We start from the raw sequence: 11,253 nt of genomic DNA on the forward strand, positions 1-11,253 counted from the left end.
TGCAAGATAGAATAGACCAATCAGACAGCAAGATAGAATTGACCAATCAGACAGCAGGATAGAATAGACCAATCAGATAGCAGGATAGAATAGACCAATCAGATAGCATATAGAATAGACCAATTAGAAAGCAGGATAGAATAGACCAATCAGATAGCAGGATAGAATAGACCAATCAGATAGCATATAGAATAGACCAATTAGAAAGCATATAGAATAGACCAATTAGAAAGCAGGATAGAATAGACAAATCAGACAGCAGGATAGAATAGACCAATCAGATAGCATATAGAATAGACCAATTAGAAAGCAGGATAGAATAGACCAATCAGATAGCAGGATAGAATAGACCAATTAAAATTGCAAGAAGTGACATGCGGCCCTCGCATGCTGCACGTCGAGGAGCCAGCGGGTCGGGGCATACTTAAAAAAAAAGAAGAAAAAAAAGTCATACAATAGCATGTCATTCAAAATATGACAAAAACATCATACTATGGCATGTCGAACCAATGACCTTCTCAATGAGATGCACCAGCACTAACCACTACACCATCTTGCTTGTGATACTTGCACTTTCTTTTGCGCTTTTGAGGACATACTATAGTATGACTTTTTCTGGACGACATCCGAAAGTAAGCCTTTTCTTTAATTGACAAGTCCAGAAGGAATCGAACCAATGACCTTCTCAATGAGCTGCACCAGCACTAACCATTGTGATTGTGATACTATGACTTTCTCTTGTGCTTTTGAGGAAATACCATAGTATGATTTTTTTTTTAGTCATATTTTGAACGATAAACAATAGTGTGACTTTTTTGTCATATTTTGGACATGTCGTCCGAAATATGACAAAAAAGTCACACTACAGCATGTCGTCTGAAATAGGAAAACAAAGTCAGAAATCTGAAATTGGAAATGTGGAACTTTTGGAAGTTGGAAATTGATTTTTTTTTTTTAATTTTTTTTTTCAGTTTTCAACTATATGCTATTGTATGAGTTTTTTTTTTTTTTTATAATTTAAATTTCATGACATTTTTTGGACTTCACATGCATGGCTCCAGCTGGAATTGAACCAATGACCTGACTGCGAGGGACCAGCACTAATTACTGCACCACTGTGGCTGTGATGCTGTGACTTTCTTTAGTGCTTTTGAAGACACGCTATAGTATGACTTTTATTTAATACTTTGGACGACAATCCAAAGTCATACCATAGCATGTCGTCCGAAATATGAAAAAATAAGTCATGTCGTCCAAATCAGTGCGTCTTGTGTCCAGATGTACAGGATCCACGGGAGCTTCTCCGATTGGTGATGACATTTTCACAGAGATCCGATTGGTCAGCAGGCGGTACTTTGTTACGTTTTGATCCTTTATCTCAAACATAACCTGCTCCGGACCAGGTTAAGTTTGCAGCATCAGTTACCATGGTGATCTAGCCAGCTAAAAAGAGAGCCACGTTCGTGACACTGACAACCCTGGTTTTACTCTCAGCATCTGCTGATCCACTAATCTCGCTTCGTAGTACACCCCTCTGAACAACCTCGTTTGTTTGGGTTTTTTTGTTTGGTTTTTTTTTTGGAGGGGGGTGGGGGGGACATGTCATGTCTTAACTCTGAAGAATATTTCTGGTTTCTTATTTCATTGAGCCTTTAAAAACTGAGCTGAGGTTTAAAGCAAACACAAAGTGGACTCCATGGCAGCAGATTGACATAGTGCTTTATTGAAGCTGTCTGTAAGAAGGAAAATAATGTGCATCCCTATCATATACATTTTATGTGTAAAAATACTAAGGATGTACAGTGTAAAAAAAACAGCTTCATGTTGATGGTACTTTGTTGTTTTCACATCCTGGCGGCCTGACTGGCCAGCAGCACTGCATCCTGACAGCATGAAGGACAGAAAAAGGCCGTTTGATCTGCTTTTCTGTGAATCTTTCCGGATCCGCTGAGTTTCCTCGACGCTGTCCCGAGCATTCGACGTGGCCACTGCTCCACCGACCCCTCGGAGAGCAGAGCGGACCTCAGTGTTACAGCGTCTCGGGGAAATGTGGCCGCTCGGCGAACAGCTGGAAGCTGTCCAGAGACATCTCGCACAACTGTAAAGCTACAGTCGATGAACATGGCGTTAAAACTCAGGTGTACTTTGTAATATCTGTACATGTTTGCTGTTTTTTTTTTTTTGTTTGTTTTTTTTTGTTTGCTGTTTATAAATAAATGCTTCTCATGCTTATTTATGTTAATAATCATGATGATAGACTAGTACCAGAGAGAAAGGGGGGAGAGGGGGGGAATCTGCGGCAGACATGAGGTCAAATACTTTCAGAAATCCTTCCAAACACTTGAGCCGTTTACTTATTATCTGCGGTTCACGCCAGGCGGAGCGCAGTTTGTGATTTTTTTTTTTTGGCTGATGTCGTCGGTCCGTTAACAACTGACTATCAATACAGAGCAGCTGAGGTCTTTGAAAGAATTTTACATATTACTGAAACCCTACTGGAGTCAGATCTGTTGAGTGATAGATGTACAGTACAAACAGCAGCATCTTTAAGAGTGAACGCTGTCAGAGATCTCGCATGCTGTCGGGTACGTCGAGGGCACCAGTAAAGCTGTGGGGACGCTGAAACTTAAGTTTCCGCGTCCAGTTTAGGAACCTTCCGTTTGGTTATAAGAGCAGAGACAACCGACGCGTGTTCACGACTCAGTTGCTGTCTTTAATGGAAGAAAAAAAAAAAAAAACACACCGATGAAGAGGATTACTGAGCTTCACTTTCTCCGCTCTCAACAGTCAAAAGAAAACACTCGGGTTTTTAGGATCTCTGACGCCGACGGTGCCACGACACCAACCCCAACCTGTCGGGGGTTGAGCAAGGAGAGTTGGAGGCAAAACTTTTCAGATCGGAGGAGGAGCCGGAGACATCAGTGCAACGGTTGATCAGTGCTGTTTACAAAGATTTGAGTTCATAAACACTGACCAAAAAAAATTCTAACTGAGCCCGATTCACAGCCCACTCGGCTCGGACTCGTCTCCGCATGTGGGACACTTCGTCCAGGTTTTTGCCAACTCTCGACATCAGAGCAACATCTAAGCGAGCGGTCGTAAATGGAGGGGAGATGTGCTTTAAAAATCTGTTTTCTTAAAAACATAAAAAAGCTAAAAATCTTCCTTTTAAAGCAGGGCTGAATCAGATTCCTCTGAATCCTATAAAAAAGTGATGGGTGTGAAAGTGCTGTGGCCAAAGCTACAAAGCGGTATTTTATGAACTCTGGTTTCTAATGATTTTGGCGTTAAGCGTGCACATGCAGCTAGAACTCCTCAGTCACTCGCGGACCTGGGTCAAATCAAAGCTGAACTCCTTCCAAATGCTCGGGAGCGTTCGCTTGAGCCCGTCGCGGCTGCCAGCTGGGTGGGTTTCTGTACTCATTTTTGAAATATTCGGCTGCTTCGGCGGTGCCAGACAGGCTCAATCGATCACAGAGAAGTATTTTTCATTAGAGTTCTGAGTGCTACTTTGACTCAGGACTGGTGCTGCGGACAGAGGAGGACTACAGCATGCAGGCCGGCGCCATCCTTTTATACTTTCTGCCATAAAGCTCCCTTTGCTAGCTTGTAGCAGTTCAGTGGATGTGCAACAGTAAAGCATACGGACTTTAAGAGCAGCGGAATAAAACAGGTAATGTGTCGTGTGTCTGTAAAAGGGGGGAGAAAGAAAAAAAAAAAAAAAACGACATTTATTTTTTTTTAGAACAAAGTGGTGAAACACGACTACACCCCCTTACTGCTAAACACCAAAACAAAAAGGACTTCAAATAAATTAAATTGAAAATAAATTCAAGTTATCCATCAATGATAATAATAAAAACATTCAAATAAATATACTGGAGTACAGTTTTCTATGCCTAATAAGAGCACATCCCCTGGTACTCTTCTTTAATCTGTGTCAGCCAGATACTCAAAGTGATGTCTTCCACGTGATGTTTTGCGATTTCAAATTTTTGTTAAAAATATATTACCTCAAATCTGGTGATTTGCTTTTGTTTTGTTTTTGACTCGGAAGTGCTGCATGTCAAAGTCGGAGACTTATTCAGAGCTAAACCATAAGGCTTACCCGGCGATTGAACACAGAGGAATTGAGGGGATTTTTTTTTTTTTTTTTTTTTTTTTAAATCTTGTTGGTCAGACTGGAAGACATGACGATGCAACGACCGCAAAACAAGCAGAAGTCCAGACCGGAGAAATGACAGCACGCGTTAAAGACACAGCGGAGTGCCGGGACGCCTTTTTTTTTAGTGAACGTCCCCGACTCACCTCAACATCCGAGGACAAAAACAACGGCCGACTCGACACGCTGGCATTTCTTGCCCAAACACTTTCGCCTCTCCTCTCGACACACTTACAGTAAACAGTAGCACTTACAGTTCGGCATTGACTCTCCTTCCTTCCTTTAACTTGTTACATTCAGACATCTGTGCTGCACTCGTTTTCTTTCTGCTCGACTTCCTCTTCGTCTCCCTGAACTCTGCCTCCGACACGCACACCTGTGGTAAGATTAAATATAAGGAACGTTGTTTTTTTTGTTTTTTTCTGTGTGCCGATATCCAAATCAGGCGCGGCGAGTCTTCACACTCAACACCCGCGGGATGGTTTTCGTTCTCCGTCTTTAATGTGTCCTGTCACCTCTCGGCTGTCACATTTTGGTCACAAAACAACATAAAAACATCAGTAAAATAAAACAATGGAGCAGGAAGGCTATCTGCTTTCCCTCCTACATTCTTCAGCCATTTTTGTTTCTTGAGGTGCATTTTTTTTTTTTTCCTTTTTTCCTCTCAGCCCTAAGAAATAACAATATATTTTTTTTCTAGAATAATGTAATAACAATAGAAAAAGTTAAATATAAAACTGATGAGAAGAACAATAAATAGAACATATATATTATAGCCATTGCTGTGATTCTTGTAAACCCATAACTGTTGATTTATACCTCCCTCACAGATCATAATGTTTTTTTCTTTTTTTTTAAATCCTTTATAAGAAACTCACAGGAAACAGAAGCTGTGACCTCACTACTCCTCAATAAATTATCACATTATAAACTTCTCATATGGTATCTTTCTTGGAGATTTTCACCTGGACTCTCTTCTCCTCTCATTACAATGCCCAACCTGCCATCCTGGACTTTGTCTCTTCACTCTGTGGTGAATCTGTTCCTGCTGCAAGTTTCTCTTTCCTGCACAAAGACAGAGAGGTACAGACAGCCGTGTGGATCCCGAAGCCGCGATAACAATATGTCACAGTAAAGCTTTCCGTCGTCGAAACTAAAGTACCGTTTCGGTTGTTTTCCCTTTCGGGACGCGAGAGATTTCAACTCAAGAGGGACTCGATGTCGAGACGTTAATAAAAAATAAAAAATAAACTTCGAGGGAGGGGGGGAGTGGGGGGGGATTCAAACCAGCTGTTTTCCTCTCATTTTCACCTCTGCAGTAATGGAATCGACCACCTTGCACTGCATTGTGGGAAATGTAGTAAAGCTCAAGGTGTGGGAGCTTCATCCTTCTGAACTGCTGTGCTTTGAAGTGCGTTCTGAAACACAAACCAATAACTGGAACCTGCACGCACGCACACATACGCACACACAGACACACACAGACACACACCACATGCTAATACTATCTTACTCTACAGAGCTGATGTGTAGTAGCTGTACATTAGGAGTAGCAGCTGTTCTGCAGCTGTACAAGCATAGATGTTAATACAGGTGGTTGATGTTTTGCTGGCGCCTGTATAATGATCAGCAGCATTTAGCTAGTAGTGTAGCACCGGATTTCAGTAGTAGCCGTAGTAGTATCATAGCAGTAGGAGTACTTGTACCTGTAGTAGTCGTGGTAGTAGTTGAAATAGCAGCAACAACGATAATGAATTGCACTGAGCAAAACCTGAGTCAAATCCTGCTCGACAACATGAGGTGTGTGGGATTCTGCTCACTCGTGACAAAACTACTTCCTCACTGCCGGGCAGCCCCGATCGATCCCAGAAATCTTTAACTGAGGATTTGAAATCAGACCCGCATGTGTCTCTGAGTCTGAGTATCAGTCTGTCTGCAAAAGCCTGAGATAAAAACCGGTAATGGCAGTTTGGGTCTGAATGACTGAAAACGCTGCTTCTCCATCATACAGATAAAGAAGCCACAAAAAGGTCTCCGTTAAAAATGCACCAGCTGTTGTCTAACTTCGTCAGAGTTTTGTTTTCAGAGTTTGGAAGGACCGACACATGTCAAAGCACAGCAGGCCACCGGTAATGCTCCTGTCATTAAAGGGTCATTACAAAGCAACTCATCACATCACAGTTCGGATCAGCTGGGGTTGCAGTGCAGGATTAGACAGTAATTTCGCCTAAAGGTTTTCTTTCACAAAGGATTCACCCAAAAAAAAAAAAAAAAAAAAAAAAAAAAAAAATTAATTACAAAAAATAAGCAGAGGTGAAAAAGAGAGAAGGAGAAGAGGAGAAATCCTTCAAGTCAGCGTCGTTCTGGGTCGGTCCAAAAGCTGTGGGTCTTTTAGTCCCACACTGATGGCCTCAGAGACCAGCTGTGATGATGTCACTGTGACGGACAGTTCATTCCCGGCCGCTGGCAGAGTATGAGAACTGTGGGAAGTGCGGTCGTCTCTCGTTGTCCAGACAGTCCATCCCATCCTCATCGACTGAGAAAAAAAAGAAAAAAAAGAAGAAAAAAAATGGAAACATGGAGTCATGAATGAATAAATTATTTACTAACCGAAATCAAATGGGAAATATACAAAAAGCCAGGTTGATCTTATCCTCTCAAAACATAATTCAACATGACACAGAATTAAGCTTTGTGTCACGTTCCGGCACTGCAGAATTAAACACAACACAATTAACCGGTGCGTTTTTTTTGACGCCAATCTCCGTCTAACTAACTGACGTGTGACCTACAAAACAAGTGGAACCTCACATTAACAGAGACACGTCGGTTCCATTCATGCATAATTCAGTGCCGAACGTTTTGAAAGCCGTATCGTTATCTCCGAAGTCTGTGAAGAGCTGCACGTGGCCGGAGGACTAATACGGAGACACTTGGATAAACAGACGACGGCACTTTGGAGTGTTTGTTCATTTAAATGTAAATGTCTCACGTGAAGAACAAGAGACACTACGGTCGTTGAGAGTAAAACACTTAATTCGATCACAATCAGCTGCTTCACAAATAGTACAGAAACACGTCATGTTGAACTCCAGAATGCCTGAAAAACACGATTCGAAGCTGCCAATTAACGTTTTCTGTCGCTCCGTTTACGTCTTTTCTCTCCACTGAGATGATTTACAGCATTTTGTTTCGTTGTGGCTGATGTTTGTGAACACGTGTTCAGACACTGAGGACACTCACATTTCTCTGGCGGGGTGATTGTGATGGTCTGGGCTGTGAACTCCTCGTCAAAGTATCTGGTGTCTGTCTCTGACGTCACCTGAGGCTTGAAGGGGGGGACGAGCTGGGAGAGAGATGTGATACATCAGATTAGATCCTACATTTGATTTGATTCTTCCAGACTGTAGATTAGCTGCTTGAAGGACGTTCAACTTTGGATGTCACAAACATTTCCTGCAGCTGAAAGTAAAAAAAAAAAGAAAAGGCGCAAAGGAAGGAGCTCTGTGGTGTTTTGGAGTCTAAATCCCTGAGATCCACTGACAATAGTTTTTATTTACCCTTCAGCTGCTTCATCAAAACAACCTTCCATCATCTCAGTTTGATGCTTTCTAACTCCGAAGTCTCGACATGTTTTAAAAAGCAGCAATCGAGGGGGAAGGGAAAGGGACGGCTCATATGCTGCAGCTATCAGTGTCACTGTTAGGTGTCAAAACGGTGCAACACAGACCTTCTCCAGATGACTTAATGGACCTGAAACATGATCGGAAACACCTCCTATAGTACACTTTGTGAAGAATTTTTTTTTTAACTTTTTAACCAGTGATGCGGTTACACAACCTGGGAAGACTGAATTTGGAGAGGAGATGGCGGGGGGTGGGGGGGTTGTTGTTGAGGGATCCAGGAAAGAATAGACCAAAGTCAAAAGGTAGCTCAGCACCTGTGTAACATGGTGTAGGTGTTGCCACACAGGACCTGACTCTCACTCGGTGGCGTTATAAGAACAAACACATGCGCTGAATGACATACTCTCAGGATTTAAAGTCACACCTCTCCATAATGCTTTATGCTTCATACATCTGCTTGTCTGTTCTGCTGTGTGCAAGTTTATATGTGTGAATGTGACTGAACCCTGAACCACAACCACAACAAGTAGATATTTAACTTAAATAACTTAACAACGTGTCTTTGCCGTGGGTTATTTTCCGCCATCCTTAATGTTATACTTCGTTACAATACAAAAGAACGGCACAACACACAATGCAAAATATATACGGCTTTATCGTCAAACCTTTTTATCGTAGACATCCTGCCAGTCGACACCAGAAAAGAAACTGTGTCTCATTATTTCTTTAGCATCATCTGGTCCTCCCCCCAGCCTGCAGGGGGAAACAAGAAACAAGCTCAGTGGAAGAACATTTGATTTGAACCAACAAGTTAAACACAAAGTAATAAAACTTAAAGGAATTCAAAATGATGAGAAATGTATGCAGCCAGTCAGGAAATGTCCCTCCTGAGCTACTGGAGGTGCAGGCAGGCCTTGGCACCTCCTACTTCCTGGTTCACTCATTAGGCAGGGTATAAAAGCTGCACAGAATGAGCTGTTGTCAGCCTGCTTGTCCTGTTTGGTGTCAGTGCTGCATTGAGGCTCCACAGTGATCTGGTAGGTGTTTTTAGGTTTCAGTTATGCTGTTATTGGTTGTCATTTGTTTGTTTTGTTTGTACCCCAGATCCAGCTCCTCAGGGAGGCCCAAACCAGGTGTGAGCCTGCCCAGATGAAGGAGGCACAACTTTCGGGCTAGACTTGAAAGCCACTGCTGTTTTGTTTTGTTACGGTTTTGTTGTTTTGTTTCATTTAGTTAGAGGACTTCTGTTGGTGTTAGTTTCCTGTGTTTTAACTAAACTGTGTTTGGTATTTCCCCCCCAAGAATATTACTCTCCATAAAATTGTATTTTTGTCAAGTTTGATTCTCCTGTTTTCTTTTAGGCTGCCCAGATGTGGTGGGTCTGGTGACTGGGTCTCTCACCTGCTCCTCACATTCTCAGTTGTGTGGCTGATGGCGTTTTCTTTTAGTCTTACACATTCTTTCAGTATTTGCATGCTTTTGATTATAATTTTGTATAGTTTGATGTGAGTGTGTGGAGCACAGGAGCTGGTGAGGGCCATGTCCCAGAGTCTGCCCCCCCTCCTACTTGGTTTCTTCAAGAGTTGATTTAATAAATTGCTTTTTATTTTACTGTGTTATATTCTTAAAATTGTTTAAATAAACATTTGTAATCTTGGGGGAATCCTTTGCCTCAGTCCATTTGTTTTCGATCACTTGTGGATCCGCGGTTGTTCTATCTAAATTCTAAGAGGAAATAACCCACCCTGCGGTACCGGTGGTCACATTTAGAAAAATTTAATTTGTCAGAGGATTAGAAGAACATCGATATATTTCTATAAATATCTGCTGTAATGCTTGTTCATGTCCCCGATGAAGGTTTTGTTGACCACAATTATTGTAAATAATAGCAGCAGTCAAAGGTGTGGGATTTTTTTCAATCATTTTTTGAGCTGTGATTTCAAGTATGTGGTGTTTTTGAATCCATCTGTGTCCAAAATGTAGCAACCAAGACAGGATTTTAAATATAAGGGACATAAATGAAATCTCTTCCAAGCTCATCACTTTGCCAATTTTTTTTGTCAGTACAGTACATCTGCTCACATCTTTGTTTTTTTTTTTGTTTTTTTTTAACACACAGTTGACAACATTAAGCCTCGACACACACCGTTTGTTGGGGTCTTTGATGAGCAAGCCAGACAGCAGCGACTTGGCGTCGGCCGACAGAGTGCGCGGGAACTTGATGTCCTCCATGAGGATGAGCTCAAACAGCTTCTCGTGGTCCTGGTTGTAGAACGGCAGTCGGCCGCACATCATCTCGTACGTCACGACACCCAAACCCCACCAGTCCACCGCCCGGCCGTAGTCGTTGTCCTCCAGGACCTGCGGAGAGCAGACAGGCAAAGATTCACGATTTCTGTTTGTTTTTTGTTTTTTTTAAATGGGACCATTTCCTTTATTGGACATCTGCTTTTATTCTGCTTTTCTGCATTTATTTTATTGGACATCATCGACCGCCCAAGGTATTCAATGAAGAGACAGATGAGCGAGAAAAGGCACCAAAAAAAACAGCCAATATGTCACGATGCTCAAGGGATAAATGAAGCAGTAAACGTTGTCTGAGAAGTGGCTGCACTGACTTTACAGAGTCAACACACAGACACACACACACACACATACAGTGGCAAACATCATGGGATGGCAGCACTTCAGAGGCCCCCGGTACAGTAAGGTAGTCGGTGTGTTGGCGTGGCCCACCAGATGCCCCCCCCCCCCCCCACGGTCGCTGCCAGCTCTCCCTGGCACGCTGATCTTGTCCTGGCAGGGACAGACAGGAATGTCCCTGGATGGAAAAAGGCAGGAAGAGCTCGCAACCGGGGTCAGGGCCGATCCGACCTCCAAGCCGGGCAGCACAGGTACGGCACCGCAAGCTGCTGTGTTGTGTTTAGTCACTTCGGTATCAAAGTCTTGTGTCTGGGCTGCCTTCCTGCTCCTCTTCCCTGCCTGCCCTCCTTGCACTGTCCTGTCTTATCCTGCCTCCTCCGTCCTCTAATCACATCTTCCCTCGCTCGCTCCTTCTCTTTCATCCTCTCGTGCCCATTCAGCTCACCTCTGGAAGAGAGAGGAAGACGAGGAGGAGGAGGAGGAGGATAAGGGAGGCAGACGCAACGAGGGGAGGTATTTCAGGTGCTGTTGAGGCCTTCATTAACATAACAAGCGTATTAACGTGATGAGTGTGTGCGTGCGTGTGTCGCATGTGTGTGTGTGACTGACAGACCGACAGACAGACAGACAGAATAAGAGACGCCAGAACAGCATATGTTGTATATCTCGCCAATAATAATAAGATCTCACTCACTGGTAATAATGGACCAGTCAGAATGGACGTGAGCACACGTTAACACAAACACGCACAAACACACAGAAACCTGTTTCTAACGTAACTATTGTAAATTATGTCGTGAAAATATACCGCACACTGAACTA

General features: G+C 42.9%; 1 protein-coding gene across 3 annotated transcripts in view; it reads right to left on the reverse strand.

Moving 5' to 3' along the window:
• Positions 1 to 1,702: 1,702 nt before the first annotated feature.
• LOC138195209 (RAC-gamma serine/threonine-protein kinase) overlaps positions 1,703 to 11,253 on the reverse strand; it is a 55,283-nt gene continuing 45,732 nt past the window's right edge. For all 3 annotated transcript variants that reach the window (XM_069144401.1, XM_069144402.1, XM_069144403.1), the window contains 4 exons: positions 9,935 to 10,149; positions 8,454 to 8,541; positions 7,406 to 7,508; positions 1,703 to 6,698 (listed from right to left, as the gene is read on the reverse strand). In XM_069144401.1, coding sequence (XP_069000502.1) covers positions 6,613 to 6,698; positions 7,406 to 7,508; positions 8,454 to 8,541; positions 9,935 to 10,149 — 492 coding nt within the window. In that variant the 3' untranslated portion in view covers positions 1,703 to 6,612. The remainder of the gene's footprint in view (positions 6,699 to 7,405; positions 7,509 to 8,453; positions 8,542 to 9,934; positions 10,150 to 11,253) is intronic.

Source organism: Embiotoca jacksoni, unplaced genomic scaffold, assembly GCF_022577435.1.
Source record: "Embiotoca jacksoni isolate LCO1_2020_lvr unplaced genomic scaffold, fEmbJac1.0.p SCAF_12, whole genome shotgun sequence".
Taxonomy (NCBI): Eukaryota; Metazoa; Chordata; class Actinopteri; family Embiotocidae; genus Embiotoca; species Embiotoca jacksoni.